General features: G+C 42.9%; 1 protein-coding gene across 1 annotated transcript in view; it reads right to left on the reverse strand.

The window, feature by feature from the left end:
* Positions 1 to 27,350, reverse strand: part of LOC144755797 (E3 ubiquitin-protein ligase RNF113A-like) — a 361,545-nt gene that overhangs the window by 143,533 nt on the left and 190,662 nt on the right. The window contains exons 6-7 of the mRNA XM_078645059.1: positions 15,071 to 15,177; positions 13,541 to 13,630 (exon numbers count right to left, since the gene is read on the reverse strand). Of these exons, the coding sequence (XP_078501185.1) occupies positions 13,541 to 13,630; positions 15,071 to 15,177 (197 nt within the window). The remainder of the gene's footprint in view (positions 1 to 13,540; positions 13,631 to 15,070; positions 15,178 to 27,350) is intronic.

Raw genomic sequence — 27,350 nt, forward strand, 5'->3', positions numbered from 1 at the left:
AGGAAAATCCGTAAGGAAATTCTAGACATACACGAAAAAGAGAAAGCAAGGAAAATAGCCGAGAAAGAGAATGACTCTTCAAGTGAAGAGGTAGACAGCGAGAATCCCGACAGAATAGCGTATGTAGGTAGAACTAGACTTTCCGACAGACATTCACGTCCAGATTACAAGAAAAGTTTTCCTCCTCCAGTGCCAGAACAATGTTCTCTTGAGCAAGTATTCCAAGCTACCGATAAAATTCTGAAATCACGAATAGGTTATAGTGAACTTAATACCATGCATGAACAAGAACTAGCCCGATCACCAGTCCGATGGACTAGTGATTCTACCACGTTTCCAGATGAAATAGTGGCACAAATGTTCCTGAAACTGCCCCCAGCCGAGCAGCGTCTGGTGGGTATGTATATGATCCAGCACCTCATTACGCTGTATGAGGTTCAGCATTCTGATCCAGGTCCTTTACATGATGTATTGAACGAGTTACTCCAGTACAGATGGAAAGGTCTAGGTACCGATTTAATTAATGTCATTCTAGAACAGCGCCACAAATACAGTACGTTCCTGACTCCGCATTTTGTTCCCGTTCCACCCCCAGTAAGGAAGTCATTCTACATAGACAGACAGAATCCGTTACGAGAAGTACATCCAGTTAGGACAACGGGGGGTGCTCTAGAACGAGTATTTGTTTACACCCCCATCACGAAAATAGAACTCTTAGAAATGAAGAAGTTAATCCCCTGTCATGATAAAGATCCAGCAGGGTTCCACCGTGAACTAAAAGACATGCTCCGTATGGGAGAATACACGTATCCTGATATCATTAAAATGTTAAAGGTCTTGTTGCCTGCGGGCATATATGAAAAACTTAAAGAAAAAGAATGGGAGGTGGGAGAGAATAAGATAAATTGGTCCGCATTAGAAGCCTAAGATAATACACGAGTACCAGGTACCGGTCTTGGGGATAAAGCTAAAGCTTTGCCCGAACTGTTAATACAAGTCTTGCCAAGATTACTAGCCACGAAAAAGGAAGACTGGGATGCCATCTCAGCCTGTAAACAGAAACAAGATGAAGATACTAGTGACTTTTATTCTAGATTCGAGAAATTTTTCATTATTAATAGTGGTCTGAAAACAAGTAGTGAATCGTATCCACATCTTTTTGTTACCAAACTAGTCGAGAATTCAAGTCCACAAGTTAAAAATCGAGTACTGAAAGTCGAGAGTTCTTGGCAAGCTAATACTCCGTCACAGATGCTCCAGATGCTCCAGTATCACCAGAACAGAATCAGGGAAGAGCAGGAACATGAAAGAAGACGTATGAAAGACACGAAAATGAAAGTATTAGTTGCACAGTCTGTTCCACAAGACAGTCAGAAGGGGGTCTGAATCAAGCCAGTCATCCTACAGCTCCCGTTAAAGGGACATGCAATTATTGTAAACAGCCAGGTCATTTTATAAACGAATGTGCAGTTCTGAAACACAACATAGCTACTGGTAAGACTAAAGAGAGACCGCGTCCGCCTAGACAAGAACAAGTTTCACAGACTTCCCAGCCACCGCAGAACGCACAACAGACAGTTACAGTACAGCAGCCTATAGCTGCAACACAGCACGTTACACAGCAGATGTACCAGTATGCACAGAGTATCCAGATTATCAGCCGTATTCATGAAACAGCCTAGAGAGGGAGGTTGGCTTGCCTCTCATCGAGATTCCTGTAGATCAAGAGGGTCCCTATGTACATAGTCAAGTATTAGGGAAAGACAGAAAGTTTCTGATTGATACAGGGGCAAGTAGGACCACCATCAGTCATGACGAGGTTCCAGGGGCTCCGCTCTCAGGCTCTAGAAATGTTTCCCTTGGATTTTCAGGAAAGCCTATTGTTAATGAAATATCGAAACCAGTTACTCTAGAAGTTGGTCCACTGTCCCGAACTACTGATTTGTTACTTACGAAGTCATGTCCAGAAAATGTATTAGGCATTAAGACACTGAAAGAATTAGGTGCCATAATTTGTTGATCCCCAGAGGGAGTAAGACTGTTCCTGCGAGATTTTAAAGGTCATTATGTATTACGTGATTTTGATCCAAGATTATTGAATGTACCACAGCATTTATGGGCGCAAGGTCCAACTGATGTAGGTTGTATGCATATCACACCCCATCGTGTCACTCTGAAACAAGGTGTTGTATTACCACGAATCAGACAGTACAAATTGCCACCTGAGGCTGTAGCAGCCTTATCCAAAATTATTGACGAGCTTATTGTTCAAGGAGTGGTTGTAGAAACTGACTCCAATGTATGTAATTCTCCTATCATTCCAGTCCTGAAACGTACTGATCCAAATGCACCTCCAGTGTATCGATTAGTGATTGACCTTCGAGAACTTAATAAATGTATCATACCCCAGTACCCAGTGGTCCCAGATATTTCCTCACTCTTGACTGCCATTGATTCTGAAGCCACATTCTTTACAGTTATTGATCTCAAGAACGCATTCTTTAGTGTCCCCATTCATCCAGACAGCCAGTTTCTTTTCGGATTCTGTTTAAATGGAAGAAGCTATAAATTTACACGAGCTCCTCAAGGTTTCACAGAAAGTCCTAGCATTTACAGTCAAGCACTTAAGAGACAACTAGACAATATTTACATGCCAACTGACACTGCCCTACTCCAGTATGTCGATGATCTACTGATCACAGCCCGTTCTGAATGTGACTGCGAACGTGCGTCACTTACAGTCCTGTATTTCCTGGCCGAGATGGGGCACAAGGTGTCCCCTTTCAAATTGCAATTCTGTGTCCAGCAAGTGGTCTACTTGGGACACTTACTGTCCAAGAGGGGTAGGCAGTTGACACCTGACCGTATCCAGTTAATAGCACGTCTTCCACAGCCCAAGACTCAGAAGGAGGTACGAGCTTTTATCGGCCTCACTTCTTACTGTAGACAATGGATTCCTCAGTATGCATTTCTAGCCAAACCACTGATACAGTTAACGACACAGGAGGCAGCCGTATCGACTGTCCTCCCTTGGACCCAGGAACATACACTTGTTTTTAATGAGTTAAAGAAAGCTTTATGTAAAGCACCTGTTCTAGCAACACCAAACTACAGTAAGCCTTTTACACTTTTTGTTACTGAACGTGATGGTACTGCATTATCTGTTCTCACACAAGATCAAGCAGGACAATACAAGCCCTGTGCTTATTTTTCTAGCACATTAGATCCAGTGGCCCAGGCTCTGCCTGCGTGCCTCAAGTCAGTTGCAGCCACAGCTCTAGCTATCAGACAAAGTGATTCCATAGTGTTAGGACATTCCCTGACAGTACAAGTTCCACACTCCGTGGAAGTTCTTTTAAACCGAACTCAGACTCAACACTTGACAATTGCACGTTTAACAGGTTATGAATTGACACTGTTTCAGCCACACATAGAAATCAGACGCTGCAACGTTTTAAATCCCGCTACATTGTTACCGTCAGTTACTTCAAGTCCTGCCACACATGACTGTGTGAAAGTTGTTAACACCATGACAAAGCCAAGACAAGACTTGACAGATATTGCATTACCTGATCCTGACCTGACACTTTATGTGGATGGTTCATGTATGAGAACAAGTACAGGAGAACTAGTAGCCGCGTATGCAGTGACTACTGAAACCGAAGTTATAGAAACACACCGTATTGATACTCTGTCTGCTCAAGCAGCAGAGCTCATCGCTCTGACCCAAGCCTGTATACGTGCCAAGAACCTGAAAGTTAACATATACACAGATTCACGTTATGCATTCGGAGTCGTACACGACTTTGGAGTGCTCTGGCAAGAGAGAGGTTTCATGACTTCTCATGGAACTAAGATTCAGCATGGTCTCCTCATTCAAGCTCTGTTAGATGAAATACATTTACCGACAGCTATTGCCATTATGAAGTGCAAAGCACATACGAAAGTTACTGACATCATTTCCCAGGGTAACGACCTGGCAGATCGTACAGCCAAGCTTACAACTCAGACTCCAGACATTCCAGTTAACAAGACACCAACACACATTCCAGAACAGACTACTTGTATGACAGTTAAGGACCCTACACAAGATGTACTAGATATCCAGTCACATGCTACCTCTGATGAAATCAAGAAATGGTCCGAACAAGGAGGGGTCCAGATAGATCAAGGATGGTTGACGAAGGGAAAAGCCACATGGTTTCTCCCTGACTCAATGGTTCAAGTCATTATTAATACCGCACATAGTCCAGTACACCTAGGAGAAAAGGCCATGTTAAACAGTATCCAGAACATTTGGTTCAACAAGCATTTACGAGCAGCAGCCAAGCAGAAAGTACGTACCTGCATGATATGTTGTCAGTTCAACCCAGGTAAAAGTGTCCCGGTGGAACAAGGTGGATTCCATCCTCCTGACCACCCTTTTGAAGTCCTCCAGATGGATTATATTCAGATGGAAACGTAGGGTCAAGGAGGGAATGAGGAAAATTATATTTTGCCTTGTTCTATGTCCCTACGTGTTCCCCATCCTATGTTATATGTGCATGATCGATATGCATGTATCCCCCTATGATCGATTAAAGACGCAATTACAGTTGTGTCCAACTCTAGTATGTCAGTTTCCAGTTCTCGTGAAAGCAACGAGTATTAGGCCTATGTTGCCATGTTTTACAGTGTACACGTTAATTCATTGAATTGTCCCCGTTTCTAGGCCTCAAAAGGGCCCGGACGCCAGATTCAAGCTCCAGTCTCCTGAACCCACTCCGAGGAGTGATACAGCCCCCACCTGCATCCCTGACCCTTCACTTACTTCCTGCCGCGCGGTGCCCGGCCCGGCCTGGCTCTGCCTGCCTGTCTGCCAAGAGTATGTTATGCTTCTAGTTATCAGTCCAGCCTCCTCGTTTTCACATTCCTTAGCTACTGAACCGTATAAACAGCTTCAGCTATAGTCTAGTCTTTATGTCTCCATGCAAGAGAATTACTGTATTAATATTCATAGAAGATTCATAGCACACGCATTACACGAAGAATATATGCATGCACCAGCCTTAGAGTCAAGTAGCCTCTGCCCTGATAGCTTTTAGTTTCTATCAACATGTACTCCAAACACAAGATACCAGATATGCCATAGGTACATGTCGTCCTGACACCGTAGACTTTAGTCTCCTCTTCTAGTGCAGAAGTCATAGCCCCCAGTTCTTCCTAGTCACACGTCATTGCCCGTTTGCGCGCACCACTAGGTTAAAGGTCCCAGCTGCTCAGGTAGCCCCCTCCATGTTTCCGCCCCATTTATGACACTTCTGTGACGTCTACATCACATGTCCATGTACACGCCTTCTTGTTACACCCATTTTGTTCTTATCTTTCGCGACTGCTACGAGTTACGCCTACTGCTACGCCTATTGTATGCAATGTAATGTAATGTATTATACTATATATATGCTGCACTGTCGATGAGGCATTGCAGCTGCCATCCATTCCATTTCCGTGCAGGCTATCCCGTTCCTGTTCCTTCCCTTATGCCTGATTAAAGCCTGTTAGACTCAGATACCTCGAATCCTGTCTCTTATTTATTGAGCTATCTGTTTTATTCAATGTATTCAAAAATAGTACCGGTAATTAATTATTTATTTACCACACTCAGTGTTCTTTATACACTAAGACATTGGTATAAGCCATCCACACACCCAAGGTGTACCTGAACACCTCTGTAGTGGGATCAATGACTGGTGCCGTCTTATATTACTTGTTTACCTGCTTGTATATTGATATGTTGTATGTATGTTATTATTATCCTACCATGTCAGTGACTATTATACTGCTTCCATTATCTCTGTTCATTCCTACTGCCCCTACCCTGTCTTTGTGAAGCGCTCTGACATCTGTAAGGATCTTGTTCGCGCTATATAAAACTTTGAATAAATAAATAAAATAAATAAATCTACATACAATTTTGCGGCGAATGGGTTTCCCCCCTATTTTTCTACAATGGGTTCGAGTGCTGTACACGGCGCCTGCGGCACGCATCAAGAACAACAAATATGTATCTGACAACACCTATAGCACGGGGGACAAGACAAGGTTGCCCTCTGTCCCCCCTGCTGTTTGCCATTGCGCTTGAGCCATTGGCTTGTAAGATAAGACAGGGGCACCACTACTCAGCGTTTCAATTCCCGCTAAGACCTTTGCATATATCGTTATACTCAGACAATATGATGTTATATGTCAGAGACCCAGCGCAACATTTAAACCCTCTACTGAGGGAGTATATTAAATTTGGGCAACAGTCAGGACTCCGAATCAACTGGTCCAAATCGCTAATCATACCATTAACTGACACCACCCACCCACATCCGACAGACTTCCCATTAGAGTGGCAATCAGAACCAGGGAAATACCTGGATGTCTGGTACCACAGGGACCCAGAAGTAGTCATTCGCACAAATTATGGTGGGGATGTCAGTGCATTGGAAGAGAAGATAGAGCGGTAGATTCATTTACCACTATCGTTAGCTGATCGCTTGGCCATTGTGAAAATGGTCATTCTGCCAAAACTTCGCTATCTTTTTAATAATATCCCCATTAAACCGCCTGCGGAAGTGTTTCGTAGAATCTCCACTATGGTGCTACGTTTGATATGGGCGGGTAAACAGGCCCGGATCGAAATGCACACACTAACATTACCCTACTCACGAGGAGGGTTTAAAGTCCCAGACTTTTTGTTGTATTATCTATGCGCGCAAGCACAATACAACCATTTTTGGTATCACAAAGTCCTTTACCTCACCCATGTTGCAATTGAAGAAGGTAATGCACTACCGATTCCGCTAACTGCAGTCATAACGCACCAAAGACCCCCATTTCACAATCAAAATATCAACACTATTGACACAACGAACAAAGCTTGGCGTACGATGGGGGTAAGGCACACAAACTGCCGCTAGATGCTTCTGCACTGCCACTACATTACCATTCGGATTTATCAGTGACCCAGGAAGAGGTGGGTATGGGTTTACTCAGGCAAGTGGGCATTGACACCATGGGAGACCTATATTGCAACGGTTTGTTTAAATCAATAGATGACCTTTCATTCATAAGCAACCAAACATTATTGTTTAGGTTTACATATCACAGATTGCAGGGGGCGATAAAGAAACTATACCCATCTTACCCTTCGGAGCTGCAGCAATTGTCATCATTGCAACTACTACTTACCACTCCTACTCCTAACCATATGGTAGCCAAATTGTATGTTAAATTGCAGGAAGATGTAGCTGACACTACGCAAAAAGCAATGAAGAAATGGAATGAATGTCTAGATACCCCTTTGACGGAAAAAGAATGGGCCACAACTGGAGCATTGACAGGCTTACTAACACCCAATGGGAACTTACGTATATTGCATTTTAAATACCTTCATCAGACCTACTATACGCCTGCACAGCTCTGCAGGTATGGCGGCCTACGTATAGACTCCAGGTGTCAACGCTGTAACGCCGAAAACGAAGATTTTATACACCTTGCATGGTCTTGCACTGTAATGGCAGATTATTGGGTGATGGTAACACAAATATTGGGTAACATGGTAGACACAACTATTGAATGTAATGTTCGCACATGTCTGTTAGGCCTGGTACCAGATGTACGCGCTGTTAAGCGCAAATTTTGTGCAATTGCATTACTCCTAGCCAAACGTAGAATATCGCTGAGCTGGGGTAGAAAAAAGGCTCAGAGGGTCAAGCACTGGATTCAAGATTTGGTTTATAGTAAAGACACCCAGCAAACTTATGAGGAAGAGTTACCTGCGGGTTGGAGACCTAGAGATTACAGGTAATATTTAATAGAATACCTGAAAACGTACAACGTTGACTAACTGTATACATCAGCTGTACTACTGTGAATTGTCTTTATGGATTACACTGTATAGTCGCAACTGGATGATGGATGTTGTTGTGAAACGATCTGTATGTTAATTTCTGTTTGACATTGTATGTCTTCGTAAATGCCAATAAAAAAAAAAACTGGTTTGCATAAAAGTGACCTGAAATGTGCCAAGAGGGAGATGATGGGCTCAACAAGGCTGAAGTAAAAACAGGACGGATTAGAAGGCAGCCCAACTTTATGCCTCTCTGAACTGTAAATTTGTTGGAGGGTATGCCACTGACTTTCACTCCGGCTTCCTGGGCTTTATAGCTAGCCACAATCCACCCTCTCATCTTGAAATCCAATCCTCTCTTAAGACGGCTTCTATAAATTTCCAAGTAATTTTACTGAAAGTCTTTTTAGACACAAGACTAGGTTAGTAGGGTGACTTTTTCACATAAATGTGCTACTCTCCTTATATTATCGCTTCCCTGCCTGTCTCTCATTAATGTCAGCTGGTAGGAATCAGCTAGGTAGGGATATCATGTTAGCAAAATCTAACTGAATATTTTTACATCTGTATTTAAGAGTACTTTCGGGTGATAGGCTTCACATGTTTCCTAATCTTTTCCAGTTTTCAAAATATGAGTGCTATCAGATTCTCTCATTGAAGAAGTGACACATGATACCCAATCTATGTAGCTGAAAAGGCAGGCCATATGTTTTACCAACTTAAGCAAAATGGTTTTAGAAAATAGTACAGAGAACCCATGTAGGCCAGGTTTCTGCCTGTGGTAATTTCTTTTAACACTATCTTGATGTCATTGACTCCTATGGACTGGTCTAGATCCTCTTTCTAATATTAAGGGAGTTTCGGGATCCCACTGGTTTCCACCAAACTTCAATTGTACATTCTAAGCTTTCTTCTTTTCCTAGTTGGAAAGAAAAGATGTGATTCTCTTTATATATCTTTTTGGTCAGTTTGTAGTTCTGGAGCCAGCAGTGTCACTACTTTATTGTTTTTTCATGCATGATTTGGCCTAACTTTAGTAACATCATTTCTGCCACATTTATCCTAAAGACGTTTAGCTGTCCTCAGGTAGCTAGCAAAGCACCTTTCTCTGAATTAAGTTAGAACAAGTTTGCTATCATCTGAGCTAAGCCTGGTTTTAGGAGGGCTTCACTAAATAGTTGGGGCAGATTTGCCAATACTTTCCCAGGTATCCTTGCGGTCTATGGTCCCATATTATTATAATTTAAAATCATCTGTTATTAACATTTTATAATGTCAGTTCATAACAGGGTATCATTATTCAATACATATAAAAGGGTATGATGAAAAATACAGTACATTTTACGCAGCGGCGAATGCAACGTTTTAACAGGTATAAACCAAAAACGTAATCGAAAAAAAATGCAGTAAAAAGGACAAAACTAGAAGAGCTGAGGGGCAAGGACATTGGACAAGGTGTCGGATTTATTTTCAGAAACATGTTGACATAAAGCAATCACACCCAGCAGGTTCGGCAGTAGGAGAACTAAGCAGATTAGGTAGGGGGAGCCTACGCTGTTGAAGGGGGGTTGCCAGAGTACAAACGCTGGGAGTTTTAGCACTGCAGCAAAATGTAATAAGTGGGTGATGGGATCATTGCAAAGACTTTGGCATCTTTTTCAGAGCTGACATTAGTGTGTCCGACAAAGGTCCTTTGTTTCCCCCCTGTGATGGGCAACACTTTCCACTTTCACCCAACATTTAGCAGCACCAAGTCACTCTTAAGGGGAAATATGCATTCTTCCATTTCATGATGATGGCTCCATTTGCTAGGATCAATCTTAAACTGATGAGGTGGCTGCTTTTGCTTTCTTTGATCTTTTATAAATACTCAATGCATTAACCCCCCAGGATTCTACCAGCGGCAGTCCAGTAACCACCTCCAGTGGTTGGGTTACCCCTGCCCTATACAGTCTCAACCCAGGGCAGTCCAAGAGAATATGTTTAAGGATCACTGCCGGTTCGCACGCTACATGGAGCACAAAGGGTGTGACGCAGCAGGAGAGATTCTGCTAATTTGCTCTGGTGACAGGTAAGCTCTGTGCTTTATATAACATCGAATTTGCTTTAGTTTGGCATTCCAAGCAATTTTCCAGAGGTATTCTAGTGCTCTCACCTATTCCTTGTTGTGCAGTGTCTTGCTGAACTCGGTTTCCCAAATGTCTTGTTTGGATTGCAGCAAAACCTGTGTATGTGCAACAAGGGCCTTGTTGATGCATCTTACAAGCCTACAGCCATTACCCATAGTATGTAAGATGTGTATAAGCATACGTGTTGCAGGTTCTGTATTCACCATGTTGTCTTAAGGATATGTCGTAACAATCCGTATACTAGGAACTGACACTTGTGGAGGTTAAAATGTTCTGTAACAGCAGGAATCGATAGGAGTTGGCCATCTTGAATTTGTAATACTAGCTTGGTGCCAGTATTGTAAGTCATGTCCTCCTGGCTTCCCAGTTGACTGGGGAGACCAAGAAGAGGTAGTTCTAGGACATAGGGAGGAAGGCCTATAGATATTCAGGTGCCCATAGTCAGACAGCGCACTCCCGCAGTCAGGAGGTGAGAGGGGCAGTTCCCGGATTAAGCAATACTAAGACGTTTGCATGTCCTGGAGGAGGCATAGTAGCAGCGGTCTCTAAGTGGCTGCACTACTATCCAACGGGTCAGCGATTGTTCCTCGGCTGAATCAGAACGTTGAAACTTAGGGGCGTCCAATACCACCTCTCCCGGCCCACCCCCCGGCGCTCCCCATCCCACCCCCTTATCAACTGGAAGTCACACATTAGGCAAAGCTACACTATGGTGGGAACTGTGCCCTATGACTTTACCCAGATACTTATCCAAACCACAGTAAAGGATAACACCAGGTGGTTATCACTTATCATAATATTATAGCGATAGGGTAGCATAACCATTTTAGATACTCCAATGTGCTCGATAACCTTCAAGGAGAGCTCCTACCACAAAGGCCTATGGTGCCATACGATCTATGTATACCCATGATCAGAAACTGAGATGTCTGTTATGTCTGCAAAGTGTAACTTACTCATCATGGACAGAGACATGAAGATATAATCTAAGCAGGAGTACAAACTATGTATGTAGGAGACAAAAGTCTGTTGTATCCGAGTGTAGCAACCATCATAAGCTTTCTAATCCCCAATGTGCAAGCAAGTTTTTTAAACCCTTTGATTTTACTCCTGTGACCAGCCTACCTGCCTTGGTCCGGTCAAGAGAAAGGTCCCAGGTCAAGCTGAAGTCTGTAGCTAAAATCACCTTATTGGACATACATTCAATAACTTTGTCAAAGCTTGTATTGGGTAACTGTGATGTATGTAACTGAGGATCAAAACCTCTGGATACAGATCTTTATGTAGCACTCTTCTGTGGCTGTAGTAATCTCAGTTTTCTCTCCTCTAAAGTTGTGTCTACACAGTATTGCAAACCCTGCTCCTGCTATTTGTAAGATGGCAGAATCCCAGACATGTATGAGGTAAGTTGCATGTTTCATTCTAAGTTGGTCTTTATGTTGGAGAGGAGTTACTTGTAGGAATAGAACGAATTATGCTATGTGATTTAATTCCGGAACTTTCAGACCATTAAGGGGCATTCAGATATTAAGTGAGAATAATTTGAACGGTGTTGTACCTTAGTGCCATGTGTGATACATCTTTTGATGGACTCCTAGTGATTGTGTGAATTAACAGTGCAGGGAGCCACCTGAACTAAGTTGTGTGAAATAAACATAAAATAGCCACACATTTTGTATAACTCATTTAGGACTTCCAAGTTCCCTCCAACCATGCTTCTTGGATCTGTTATGGCAAGATCCAGACACTACAAGGTTGGTAGGACTTGGCTTCACTAGTATTGAGACCCCCTACATTCAGGCCCTCTATTTTATGTGATCTTCTCACCCCTTGCAGTACACAAGAACCACACCTCTGTTCATATCCCCCCAACCTTTACCAAAAATGCTAATTCTTGACAAAGGAAAATCTTAAACTCTTCAAAAATGTAGTTGATCTGCATGTCTGACTGTCATCATAAATGCCACCTTACTTTTATAACCTTTGGGCTGGGTTCAGGTGTCACTGAAGCTCCTTCTCATTCTATGAGAAATGAGGATAGTAATTTTAGCCTACTGGGGGACACAGAAGAATTTTCTTCAAAATATTTTCTAGTGATATGTAAAAGTCTTCTCCTTCTGCTCCCTCTTTTAGGTTACGAATACAAATATTATCTCTCCCTGATCTGTTCTCAAGATCCTGACATTTGTCTTGATTCATCTGCTGTTCTAAATTTCCAATGGAGTTGTGGAAGAACTGCTCAGGAACTGGACTGGATTTGAGTTGACTATCCGCTAATTTAAGTCTCTGGTTTACTGACTGCATATTTGTTTGATGTTTACCGTATCTTTTCCCAGTTCATCCCTGAATGTAGCGGACATCCACTATAGTTTTCTCCAAGACTGTTTTAAGGTCTACCAAGCATGCTTTTAACCTATATTTGGACAAACAGTTTTGTTTTTTGCACAGCCATGTCTGCAGCTATGGGAGTTGTTGGGCCACGTACACTGGATGGCAGGTATTTAGTAATGTTTTCTGCCCTTAAAGGTTTTGCCTCCTTGGACATGTGCAGGTCACAACAGTTGCAGTTTTGAGTCGGAGGAATGCATCTTGGGCTATGATTTTCCTGGTCCTTGAGGCTTGAATGATTATGTTTATTGAGATTCAACAGTGGAGGGATTTAACTGCGCACATGGTGGGGTTGGGAGGAGGGGGTGAAGGGCAGTGAGGGTGCAGAAGAAACGTCACACTGTATCCTCACAGGCATCACGAAGTCTCAGGAGATCCATTCCCTCACTGGTAAGGACTTGCGACTCCAGCGCACCTATTGTGCTACAGGTGATGCTCTTGAAATTTCGGTAAGGCTGGGGTCAGTCAGGGAGATGGGCCACAGGCCTCTATGTGTATGGACCACCTCTTCTGTCCAGTCTTTGTGTATGCGACATGGATGACCCGCAGTCTTGCTTTTCAGTCTCTTCCAATGAGCCACTTCGGGTCTATTTGATAGCTAAATGTCATTTTTAAGGTATAGAATACATGCTTATGTAGGATGCCCAATGGCTCTGAGAGGTGCAGCAGTGCTACTGCCACTGCCATCTTCTTAAGTTGTTTTTTAAATGAGAACATTTGACTTTTCTAATGAAAAGCAAAGAAAATAATACTTTGCGCAGGCAGAACAATGTTGTGCCTTATCAGTAGAGATCCCCTTAATGAGAACTTCAGTGATAATGTCACTTATGTCCCTGCATAATCTAGGAACATGTAGCAAATAAGTGAAAACAAGTCATGGAAGTATTCGGTCAGTAAATCTATAAGCAATCTAGGTTCTTTAACAGTGATGTGATAAAGATTTTAAGACTGCAGAAAGCTGAAATCATGAAATCAGAAAAGTTCAAATAAAGATGCCAAAGTGCAATTCTTGGAAAACATCTTGCATTTGGGTTAGATGTTGGGTGAACCCAAAGGCATGGGTGTGGCGGGTTTTCTATGCTAAGCTGAGACCATAAAGCATTAACTCTCAGGAAAAAGATTTACAATTAAACAGTAAGCTACTTACCGTTGGCCCCGTATCGACCTTCATCCAGTTCACGCTCAATCTGCCAACCATGTTTGTAATCCGATCGATCATGCAGAAATTTACAACTATCTGAAAAAAATTAAAAATGGTAATTAATACACTGCAAAAAGTCACAGTTTAGGTTATGCATACAAGTATGGCTGGCCAGCCCTTTCTATTCTATGGTGAGCTGCCACCTGCTAATAAGGTTTGAAGCCTTCGCTTGGGAAATCCAACATGCACGGACAGATGTTCTGCCAAACACAGGAACATCTTCTCACTTTTCAAACCTCAGGTGCATGAATTCACTCGGCACATATTTGCACTCACTTCCTAGTAAACTATGGCGTTGACCAGCCCATCATGATACATGCTTAGGATACTAATTTTATCCATCACATCATCTAGAAAGCACAGGGGTTTCGGAAACTCCCTCCTTACAGTAAAAGGGACACTAATCAGCCATGCATAAATGCTCTGTGGCCAGCTCTTCCCATCACACTCTGGTGAAATAAAGAATTTACATATAAGACCGTGGGTTCCTAAAAGGACTAGGAGTCATTATAATTAGGTTTGAGTAATTGGAGTAATGGTGGTAATTCTGAATAACTCTTTGATGTAGAATTATTAATAATTAAATGATTACAACCGCTTGCATAATTAAGAGTATTGGGGGTGAAACAAGCATAAAAAGAATGAATTTAGCATGCGGCTGCTTGGACGCAATGGGGCCTTTTTCGCTAGGAAAATAGCGCTACATGCCGATTTACTCTTCTTGCGTAATTTTACAAAATGTTGCATCAGTTTGTGACAAGTCCACGTAATACCGCTACATCAGATTACATGAGTTACGCCCAGCCCCTACTCCTGAGTAAACTCCCAAAAAGGTAAAAGATGTTTTACACCGGGCAATCGATGTCCCTAAATACTAACCTCCTTTAGCCAAACCCAGGACCATCTTTTTAACCTAAAATTAGGTGCATGAGCAAAACCAGGGATTCCCAAGCCAGGTATACCCACCTTGCTCTGGCAATGTTACCTGAAATCTAAGTGTACTCCTAAACTAACATTCTGCTCAACATCATACATTCAGGTTCTCTCACAACCACACCGATTTTTCATATTACATGTCCTAGTCAAATTCTTGTTGCCTTTGATACCTATTTACAAGGTATCTAAAGCCAAAACCTATAGTCTTCAGCCACTTGAGCAAATTTGCACTACTCACAGAGAGATCCACATTAGATCCTATCCGTGAAGAATAGTGCTACCATTCTGTTTAACTGTGAGTCCAGCATCACGACACCAAGGTCAATGAATACCCCCATCACACCATACAGGTCCAAAGACCCTTTGTAATATGCTCTCTGCGCAGGCACAGTCCACTAGGCATTGCCATATTGCTATTCTCTACCCATTTGACCTTGGAGCCCCTTCCTTGTGCAGTACTCAGAAACAGGCATGAATCAGTAATGAACAACATTTTTGAGTACCAACAAACAGTCACATTTCACCTGTACTGTTGCTTACCTCCAAAGCCACAGAAACCAGTCTCTTTATAATCCTTGCAGATATCTGGCTGATAGTCCCACCGCACTGTTGCTCTTAAGTGCTCTGGTGCACGGATTGGCCCTTTCCTTAAAAACAGACATTGGATACTTCAATCAGGTAAAGATGTTGCATTTATAAAAATTCAGAGGCTGCAAAGATGGAGTTCCATTGTTAACATCTTGTTTTCAGACAAAAGTATGTACATATTCAGGCGCCTCTGGACTTCCTAACTGAGCCAAAGACCACAGTAAAGTTGAATTTGTAATACAACTTCATTTAAGAGGTTTTTAATTTTACATTGACACCATTTTCAATTAACTTCATCTTGTTCTCTTAATTAGTACAAAGTTTGTGCAAGACCATTTTTTACAACAACATTTTAGAATTGGAAGAAATGCTCCTATTTGATAACTTCAATGAAGGGCGTCTTTCTCATTTTACAGTCCATTATTTGAATTTCCATAATCTGGTATCAATAACTCAAACTCTGAAAAAAGATTCTCGGTGTCTTAGTGTGCATAAAAGAACCCCTGCATCTTACCCTGTTCAGGCCCACACAGTATTTTACTATTTAGACTTTATTATTTCAAAGAATCTGCTATGGAGGTTAGCAAGTGAGTGTGGGTTTATCCTATAACAAAAGCTTCCTCCATCCTAAGGCTATTACCTTCCTCAATGGTTAAGTAAGATTTTTTTCATATGCATTGAATCCAATCACTGTATCTGCTCATTTTCTCTACATCATTGTGTTCTTAGTTCCAGTGTCTCATGATGCTCATACTGCCCTTCTCCATTTTTGTGCTAAATTTGCTCCCGTCAGTGTCCATTTTCAGAACCTAAGGGAGCTAGATTGGCTAGACTGCTTGGTTGACTTTCAACAGTCATGTCTAAATTGTTGACTGTCACCAGAAGTTTCAGTTTGGGACATTCGCATAACACATGTACTGTGTGTAGGGACTATCTTTTCCACTATCCACCTGCATTTATCTCTTAATCTTGGAAGGGTACCATTAAATGTGAAGAAAGACACTATGAGGGACCAATTTTGTGTTTGTGACCCATGTGTCTCATGCCAGCTATCCAAAACCCATTGCCTTTCTTCAAAGTAGAGCTTAAGGTGTTTTTCCCATATTTTCTCAGTGCCACTATAAGAGTTTCTTGTTCAGATTGTAACAATGCATATGCCCAGTATATGTTCCCACACAGCCTCTCCATTGTCCAGGCATATACATCTACAGGATAATCCATTCATCTAAGTCAGAATTGCACACGCGTCCAAAAATTCTCATTCAGTATTTCATTTGCATTTTTCAGCTCTTCAAAGAGATTTAACAGCTCCCCTTTTAATACAAAGCTTCATCAGATAATCATTCAAATACAATCTTCTGCCATCTATTTTGAAATTGTTATTCATCCATGTTGTAGCATTTTGCACCAGGAAAGGAAAATATGTGCAGATGCGCTGTGTTAAATGCTCTGCTAGACTGACCAAGCATTGAGTTAAATAGTGGCAGTGGAGTGGTTAGTCTTACCCAATAGAGTTTCAGGAGAATATCAGGGGTTTATCTTCTCTGGTCTGTAACCTGGCTAGCAAGATTGGATATTCTCTTGTTGTATGTAGTATTTTGTCTCATCTATTTTTTTCTTTTTAAAGTTTTTTTATTGGTTTTATTCGATGTACAAAAGAGCCTTTGTACATCGAATTTCGGTTGCAAACATCAAAAGGTAGAATCACAGCAAAGAAGCATCACAGTTTTGTCCATGGACTGAGATAGCAGTCAGGGTTATCAACATGCATAGGAATATGGAACAATGCTTCCTCCCACATTTGGGATGAGGAGATGGGGAACCCGAATGTGCAGGCAATAAATCAACCTTTTCAACAAAGCCTAACAGTCCCTCCCCTCCCACGCCATCCACCCCCGCAGACCACAAGCCCACACATCATGGGTCACAGCGTGAAAGCTACTACAGACGCAGGCCTCCTACCCATTCAGTACAGTATCACTCATTTCAGTCTAATCAGTCCTTCAATTCAGTCAGATAATCATCCCACTGCCCCATAAGGTTAAACCTCCCATCTCTAGCCTATGCGTCCGCTATTATCGATTGTTCTGCCAAGGTCCAAGGACTATCACTGTGCCTGCTCACCCCTGAGGCGGAAGCCGGGGGCTCTATTTGTTTCCTTATTCTTTTAAAATTGTCAATTGCACTGTTATTATTTGCGCCGTTTTCTACTGCAATTAGATTAACTTACTTGTGGAGAATATTAAAAGATTTGTGGAGCTCGCCAAACCTCCAACCCCGATCCCCTGCACAGCCGAGTAGGTGCTGACGCTGAGGGACAGGGGCTCACAGACGCTCATAGCCGCCATCTTGAGAGGACGGAGGGGTTGCAGTCTAGCTGCAGGACGCTTCCCACCCTCCTCGGCAACGTATAAATATAACATGTATTTACGTCCGCGCAGCGGGCGCGCCGAAGCCCGACCGGCACCAGGGGCCACCCCCCCTGCCGATTTTTCCGAGACAGAGACTGACATACAATAGGGATTTCCTGCACCAACTGCGACCCCCTACACTAGCATGCTGCCGTCACGACTTCCATCCTTTGGAGACCCCTCATTTCTGCCCTCACTGTAAGTCTGATCAAACTAATCCATTGACCCAGCCGGCCCCAAAGGTTTACCACATGCTTCTTCTTAATAGTAGGTCCCTTCCAAAACACAGCTTAGAAATATCGTTGCTGTTGGATGAGCATACCCCGGATGTAGTCTTTGTGACTGAGACTTGGTTGACCCAAGACTCCCAGCCTGACCTAGTGCAAGCCCTTACTCCTGGCTATCAGATAGCCCGTTTAGATCGTCCTCAAGGCAAAGGTGGAGGGCTCGCGATCATATATAAGGACATCTATATATGTCGCTGTCTGTCGGAGTCTATTGCCGACTGTGAAAGTCTGCCTTTTGTTATTGAATTTTCACCCAATAACAGTTTCTCTGGCATTCTTATTTACCGTCCCCCTGGACCCATAAAACAATTTCTAACAATTCTTCCCTCTGTCGTGGCTGATTTGGTCACATCTCCTTCAAACTTCACACTACTCGGAGATTTTAATATCCATTTTGATAACATCTCAGATACCACTGCCATAGAAATGACAGCCAGTCTATCTGCAATCCAACTACAGCAACTTGTCTCATGCCCAACACACATTAAAGGTCATCTTTTAGATCCAGTATTCAGCAATAGCGAACATCTTAAAGTGGGCATTATCAGCCGCCTTCCCTGGACCGATCACTTTTTGATCCCTCTAACTTGGACTACATCTAAATCTCCATCTCCGATTCCCCTCCCACGAAAAACCCGAAACTGGTCAAAACTCAGCACAGACAACTGGACCAGTATTCTTACCGCCACCAGTCCTTCACTCTCTTGCGACCCTTGCATTAATAATAGTTTATTTAACAACTGGATCACAAGCTCCTTGGACTCCACACTCCCCCTCCGTACCTCTGGCACAAAAAGGCAGCGAAAAACAGCGCCCTGGTATTCAGAAGAGCTCAGGGGGAAAAAAACGTCTTTGTAAAAGATTAGAAAGAAAGTGGCGTATGACCTACGACTCTACAGACAAAGCCACTTACAGGGAAGCCATCAGGATCTATAAATCTGAAATAAAAATCACACAATCAGCTTATTATACTGAAAAGATTAGGTCGGCTAAATCCAAACCTAAAGAGATCTATCAGATAGTTAAAACTCTGACTAGGCTGCCGTCTCCCTTAACAGGCAATGACAACTTACCTTCCCGATGTGACGAACTGGCGAACTCCTTCTTTCTTAAAATGAATACAATCTACCTCTCCTTCTCTGACCCAGACGTAGACTCGCCCACCCATAATTTTGACCTGCCCATAGAAAGAGAGGTCTCTCCTCAAAACAATCTGGCTCATTTTCCGCTGCTGCATCTTGACACCCTCGAGCCTTTAATACACCAAATAAAATCTGGCTCCCCATGTGACCCTGCTCCCCCAGGCACGCAGATCTTAGCCACTAAAGTCATTCTTCCCACATTCATGGAGTTGTTGAACTCTTCCATAGTAAGTGGGGTAGTGCCATCGGCTTAGAAGCATGCCATGGTTCGAGCTTTGCTGAAAAACCTGCTCTTGATCCGACGAATTTCAATAACTATCGTCCGATATCTCTTCTTCCCTGGGCAACCAAGATTCTAGAGAAACACATTAACATCGTTTTAACTCAGTTTCTCGAGCATAACCATCTGCTTGACTTTTCTCAGACAGGCTTCCGCCTCAAACATGACGGAGACCGCTTTGCTGGCTGTGACAGAAGAGGCAAGGCGGATCTTGGATCAGGGAGGATCAGTGGCAGTGATCCTCCTTGATCTGAGCGCCGCCTTTGACACGGTTAATCATAAAATCCTTTTAAACTGCCTCCTTGACCTGGGAATATCAGGAGAAGCCTTGGCTTGGCTCAAGTCTTTCCTAAATGATCGAACGTTCCAGGTCTTTGAAGGTACATCGGTCTCTTCTAGCAAGCCGTTGGGCTGTGGGGTGCCGCAGGGCTCTCCATTGAGCCCTACGCTCTTCAATGCATGCATGAGGTCGCTGGCTGCGATTGTTCGTCCACACGGTATTAACATCATTACCTATGCGGACGATACCCAGCTAGTGGTCTCCCTTGTGCAGAAGAGCAGCCCACAACCACAGTCCAATCTAACAATGTGCCTGGAACAGGTCAAGAGCTGGATGACGAAGTCCTGTCTGAAGCTCAATGATGATAAAACAGAGCTTATGCTCTTGGGCCCCTCAGCCCCTTCCACCCTGGAGCGGTTATGGCCTCTGAGCATGGGTGTAGCCCCTGCCCCCAGAGATAACATCAAAAGTCTGGGGGTGTGGCTGGATAAATCATTGACCTTCGACATGCAGGCAACCAAAGTGTCAGCGACCTGCTTTGGCCTCCTTAGGATGATAAAAAGAATCCTTCCACTCCTTCCCTTTGAGGCCAGGCAGACAGTCATACAGGGCCTAATTCAATCTCGCCTTGACTTTGGCAACGCTCTGTAGCTGGGGGCGCCTGAGTACACTCTAGAAAAACTGCAGCGGATCCAGAACTGTGCAACCCGCACATTGCTTGGAACTCCTCGCAGAACCCCAATTAAACCTGGCATAAGAGCTCTGCACTGGCTCCCAATCAAGTCTATGTGCATTGCCCACCAAGCTTACTGGAAATCCAGTCCAGAAATCAGTCACTCTCTGATATCACCTTACCAACCCAACAAAGCTCTCCGCTCATCACACGCTTTCTTGGCTCAAGTCCCTAGGATTCAGAGAGCGAGGGCTGGAGGTCGATCCTTTGCCTATAATGCCCCTAAACTATGGAATGCTCTCCCTCTTCATCTTAGAACTAATTCTAACCTGTCGAGCTTCCGTAAACAACTCAAGACTTTGTTCTTTAACTAGTTAGACCTTCTCTTGTTCCTCTCCTCTCTGAAGGTACTGTTTTAGTCTTAGCACCTGGACGCCTCAGGGCAGCTGTTTGCGCTTAATAAAATTGTTTTTCATTTCATTTCATTTCATTTCCATCGTATTACGTCATTCTGCCATGCCATTAGCAAGCGGACGTTCACTGCTTTCCAAAACATGGCAATACAACATTACGAAAGGAGAAGTGCTAGGTCCTGGAACTTCACCAATTGTTTTGTCTTTTTCGTTACCACCCCTGTGTGCAGGAGGCAGCGGGCAGGTTTGCCGGGCAAAATGGAGTTCGTAATATCTGAGATACAAGATGACACTGATTGCCAATATTCTAAGATCACTGGGCATACCCACACAATATGAAGAAAGTCCGCTTCTATCTTTGGACATCTGGGGTATTGCATCTTCGCACCTGGGTACATTTGACCTACTCTGTCCAGGGAAAGGTACGTATTATGCAGATAACCGATTTGGGTAAAGAAGAACCGAGCGGTTCTTGTAATCGATTTGACAGATCCCAAACATCTAAACCAAGTTGTGTCTGGTAGTTCTATAAACAGTACGTCTTGCCACCACTCCCAAATGGTCTGAAAGCAGGGGTCAGAAGGTTCCTAACTTAAAGTTTCATAAATGACTGAGGTCGCCCGTCTCAAGCAAGTAGTCGACAACATCAATTCTTATGGCGGCTTCTCTCATGGTAAGCCTCTCTCTAGGTCCCAATTTTTCCAGCCACGTCGCGGAGAGCCAAATGCTATAGGAACTGCCCCGGGTTCAGGTCTTCCGCCTCCATCAAGTCCTCGAACGTGCGCAGCCTACCCTCTACTATCGCATCACCCCATGTTGTGTACCTGGCTGTCTCCCAAGCATCTACCATGTGGAGTTCCTTTAGGGCCCTACAAGGCGGAGGATCCCATATGTAAAAGCTAGGTGCATATGGTACTCCCCTGCACCCCTTACATATATATTTCCTCCAACTTCACATCGCTACTTTCATCAAACATTTGGCGTTGTAGGATAGGAAGAACAAGTCGGGAACCATCTCAACAGGGAGACATCTCCTATATCCACATCTAGGGTTTGTCTCTCGGGGCATGAAGTGTCACATAGCCAACGTAGTGGCCAATGAAGTTGGGCTGCAGCATAACGCTTGTAATTAGGAGTGCTCAAGCCCCCCTGCCAATGCTGGAGTCATGTTGCTTGTCTCATCTTTATAAAATGAAGTCCGTTTTACTTTCAATCTTCACTTCTGCCACAAACTTGGGGAGCTACCTTTTTAAACTGCTCTTTTTGATGGATGGAATAAGCAATTAAAATGCGATTCACAAGTTTGCTAGTTACAATTTTATTAAGTGCTATACTATTCAGTAGAAAAGAGCAGTTTCACCCTGTCTGGAGAAACTGGCTTCAAATAGTGCCCATATCATATCAGTGTTTCCATGACAAACAACTGATGATGCCTTTCGAGGTCCATCCCTAGATATCACAAGGTGTGTCTGTCCATTTTATTTATTTGGTCAACATCTCTGTTACTCCAATTTATTTTGTATATTGTTGACCAAACCGGTTGGTGGCATCTAGAATCTTGAGTAGGTATATAATTTGGGTGACCTAGAGTGAAAATGATGGAATCTGCATAAAGCAAAGGTTTGCTGTATTCTATGTTAATTGATATTTCACTTATTTCAGGTGATTCTCTCATTCAGCAGGCTGTTGACGGCTGGTCACAGCTCAGGATCTGCTTTGCATGTTTTAGTTTGCAAGAGGTAAGGGCAACATCTTTATGTAGCGACAATGCCCCTTGGAAGAACGAGTAATGTAAAAGAGCCAGGTGTCTGCAGGGAAGGGCCGCTGATGAAAAAGCCAGTGACAGAATAAATCTGAAGTTGCTGACAAACCGTAAGAGTGGCTCAAAAAGAAGTGTTAGAACAGGGCTGGAACACAGGACTGACAAAACAGAACCAACTGGAGTGATGCTAGATGAGCTAGAACTCAGGCTGGATTGCAAAGCAGGGCTACATCAGTCTGAGCTTCTTTATACCCTAGAACAGGAGGAAAACGTGAGTTGACATGGAAATATAATATGTAGCCATGATGGACTGCCTTAAAATTAGGTAATTAAACTGTGAAGCAGCCATCTCGGAAAGGGAGAGATGAAAGGAAAGAATGATTGGACTGGAAGTAACCTGTAAGAAAGTGTTGTCTCTGCATGGTCTGCTTCCAGAGGGAGAAAAATAAAAGAAACCAGAACATGTGCCTATGATCAGAGCAGCCCTCCTAAACTGCCCCTGAACCGCTCACGCTCCGGCTGATAAGTGCCATACATGGACCGGCACACATGATGGCACCAAAGTAGAACACCGCTGTCACAGCCTGGCCCGAAGTAAGCTGTTGAAGGTATGCAAGACACGCTACTGGAAGGTTATGAACTCCAATGCAACATCAAATAACAATTGGGAGAATACAAACTTTTTCTAGAGTCAAGGTGTTAGTTTAAGTTTAATGACCTGCTCAACCCTCCAAACTACACCTGTGCCTTGGCTCTGAGGTAAACATTCTTGATCCACCAGATAAATCGGTCTGTGAAACCGAATTCTTCAAGCATTTGCATCAAGAATGTTCATGCCATTGAAAGAACATCTCTAGAGCACCAATCAATACCGGCATTAGTGAGTCTTCTGATTTGCTGCTCTTATAATGAGATACACAATTCTCCTCATGTGGTGAGGGAATCTCCTAGTTGATATCAATCTGACCTGGTATATGTGTGACACACCAGATCAATATCTGTATCCTGTCTATAAGATTTTGTTAATACATTTAAACATTTATTTGGTAATAGGATTGATTGGTAGCATGAACTGATCATATTCATGATCGTTTTCCAGTCTAAGGAGAAGTATCTATCTCCTGCAAACGGACCCCACTCTACATAAACGTCTCCTCTAAGTGCAAGTAAAGCACCATTAAGTCACCGTCATTATGCTTGCTGTACGTACCTGAAATATATATCTTTAATGTACAAATGAGTAGTTAAAACGACTAGCACTCTGTTTGAAATCACTGGGGAGGTTGAGATTCATGCTCAATTGTGTATGATGCAACATAATGAAGAAAAAGCAATCCAGTAATTGATTGAGAGAGGCAATTGGCTATATGAAGCAAAGCTTATTTGGCAATCGTCATTTATGATACCAGATGTTTTTGTAACATAAAGATTACTTAAAGGCATAGATTAAAAATTAGGGGTAGTAGGAGTACATCCCACTTTGCCTCCTAGATGGAAAAATAATATTGTCTTTGCCTTCTGTCCATGTTTAGCAAGTGACCTTTTCACCTTCTTGAACATGGAGACCAGTTAGAGCTACTCTTTTTTTTTTATCCATTTGATTCTATGCTAGGTCGTCACTTAAACCTCTATTGCAAGTAGCCAAGTGGTAGGTCAAATGTTGGCCATAGGAGAGTAGTTTTGAATTAAGATTGTTGGGCAAGCCCCGGTCTACTTATAAGGGAAACCCTGGACTCTTCACAAAATATATCTCATTTTGATATAATCACATAAATAGCCAGCTTCCTACAACCCTGGTTTCATTAGTGAGTAGTAATAAAAGGTTGCTTGTCAGACCGGCCACTAGCAATTAAGCCAGGTGCACCCTCTCAGTTTGTTCTTTTTCTGGTGTGAGATAAGGGAGTCTTTCATCTGGATGATACCAGATCCGGGCGTATTGGCATTGTGCTGCAAAGTAATATGCTTCAGACCTTTCTTTCTGATATGATAGAATCAACGTTTCCCAGCCGATCCATGGATGCCGTCCTGCCCAAATGAGTTTCATCAAATGTGTTTGGAGAGTTTGGAACTTAGATTTATTCAGGGGGATGGGGCTATTCGTGAAAAAATATAAAAATCTGGTAAGAATACTCATTTTTATGAGCGCAATCTGCCCAGCTAGAGAAAGAGTGGGATACTGATCCAGCATGCCACCTATTGTGTAATATAAACAATAAAATTGGTTCTGTTGGGGACACAATTGCTTTGAAAAGGCACATTGAATACATACAGGGGAAACAATATACTTTGTAAGTGATGTATCAAGGAAAACACAAATACTGACCACACAATGAGCGAAAGGTAAATTTTTTAGTATTTAGCTTTTTGGCGTATTAATTCAGAACCTGCATTTGAGCAAGCTGTCCAAAAGATGGACTGGGAGTACATTAAGTGAGAAAGTTGTGACTGGTGACTGAGTGTAGAAAATGGTTAAACAAATGCAAACAAAATCAAACAGTTACACAGAACAATACAATCAAACTATCCTCTATGCATTACAATAGTCTCAACAGGATAAATTATTTCTTTGGTTCATTGGGACTCTGTATAGACGGATATGTATATAGAACGTCGACGTTTCGACCCTATGTGCATCAGTGGCTGGTCTTCATCAAGACTGGAATGTAGTTGGACAGCCTTAACGGTAGTAGGTGTATCATTCAACCGTTCTTTTGGGGGGATTGTCAGCCGACTAACTCCTGTAGCGTAGATTACGCAGAATTTCTTAAGTCTTTATTTAGGATCCTCAACACCAGCCGGTGTGATGATTATGAACGGCGGGGCTGCCGTGGCGAGTGCTCATGTGGCACGGTCGGGACGACTCAATGCGCGAGTGGTGATCTCCGAATGCCACATTGTGTAAGCCATTAAAATTCCAAGTCATCATTTAATCAGAGAATCTCCTCAGTTTTTCTGTACAACCTAACTCCCAGATATTTCACAGATACTTCGATTCAGTGAATTGGAAACTCCAGGTCTGGCTTTGGGGTGTGCCCGATGAACAGGAATAATTCTGTCTTATCCAGTTTATGATTCCATAGAACCTTCCGAATCTGATCACTTCTCCGACGGGTTGTTGTAAACACTTTTTAACAAGGTTCCTGAAAAAGAGTAGTATATCATCTGCGGAAATAGAGCAGGATCCACTTTGCAAGTGTCCTGCCTGCAGGTGTCGGGCAAGTGGGTCTATCTCCAGTATAAATGGTAGTGGTAACAGGGGACACCCCTGCAGTGTGACTCTCGATATGGGGAAAGTAACAGACGTCAAACTATTGGTCTGGACTCTGGCTGTGGTTTGAGCATACAGCAGTATCACACTGTTTAGGACGCACTCCGGTATGCTAAATCTTGCCTCTGTGACCCAAAGGTAAGACCACTTTAAAGAATCAAATGCTTCTTTCACATTTACTAGGACCACACCAGTCTCCATCTTTGGGTTCAATTGGTGCAGTACAGAAAAAACTGACTTTATTGCTGCTGAAAAAGATGATTAGTAAAGCGATGCAGAAATCTACTAATTAATATAAAGGTTGACCAAACTCCTCTTCAGTCAGCCAAGACGCACTGAAAGCATATTTTAGGAGTACATTCAAACCTTTAGTGGCACACATTAATAGAGAACGTTTTGTGGCAGACAAAATACTGAGGAAGCTTTGCAACACAAAGATGCAAACAAAACAAATAGCACAGAAAAAGAGTACAAGAAATGAACAGGTTGAAAGGGCAGCTAATCCTTCTAAACCTGAACAAAGCAGAAATAATGCTTTTGAGGCTTAGATAAAAGGTTTGATGACAACAGAAATAGGCCAGGCTTGACAATTTAGGATGCATAAAGCTGGACCTCACATAATAGAACTTAGAACCACACAGGGCATAGTGATAAGGGAAGAGTAAGCTAAAAGGGAAGCTTCCAGGCAATTTAACAATCAGTTTACTGAGAAGCAAAGTAATCATACAATACTTGCGCTTTAAAGCCCGGACATTACATAACAGCCCCAGAAGGCATACGCGGCTGGAGCAAGGAATCAACACTCCTACCATATCACTCAATATTTGTGTAACGTTTACCCAATAATCCTGTCCCAACAAACAGCTCCTTGCAAGATGCAGAAAGTCTGCAGACTCAATGCCACATCGTTTACACCCTGCCTCCGGTCGAAGCCCATATTTGTGGAGCCTGGCCGGCGTATAGTATGTTTGATGCAAATATTTATAATGTAAGATTCTTAGATTGCCGTTAGGTGTTAGTTAGCATTTCTGTCAGAGAGCAGGTTATTCTCCACTCCTCTTCCGTGAGGGGAGTGTCAAGCATCCCATTCCACGTCGCCCATGCCCTATGAAATGTGTCAGCAATTTCTTCTTGAAAGTGGCGTATAGTCGTGATATTAAGCATTTATTACTAGTGGAAGTTATAATCAGTTGAAGGGCTCGCAACTGCGGAGGTTCCGCCGGGTATGTAGGGTAGTGCTGTTTGATCGCCAGCTGGAGTCTGTGGTATGTAAAACGGAAAAGCATTGTTTGGTTGCGAATATAATCCAAATCCCCTATGTGCTGAAACATTTCATCAACATAAAGATCACGCATAATGACCAACCCCACTTGTTTCAACAGCCCCATCCCCACCTCTTCTTATGTGACAGATAGATTTAGATGGTGATGTAATGGAAGGGCAGGGGCATACAATGGTAATTTATTTGTTAATCTACCCGTGACGCCATGCAATGTTGGTGGTGTCTACCGTATTAATGTCTTTGGCATGCAATGGGGGTCTTTGGTGGGTTATTATGGCAGTCAGCGGAACAGGTAACGCATCACCCTCTTCGATGGCCACATGTGTAAGGTAAGGGGTTGGATGATACCAGTGGTGCGCATACTGTGCTTGGGCACAGAGATAATAGAGAAAGAAATCCGGGACCTTGAAGCCACCTTGTGAGTATGGTAGAGT

This window comes from Lissotriton helveticus, chromosome 5_1 (genome assembly GCF_964261635.1).
Source record: "Lissotriton helveticus chromosome 5_1, aLisHel1.1, whole genome shotgun sequence".
Classification (NCBI taxonomy): domain Eukaryota; kingdom Metazoa; phylum Chordata; class Amphibia; order Caudata; family Salamandridae; genus Lissotriton; species Lissotriton helveticus.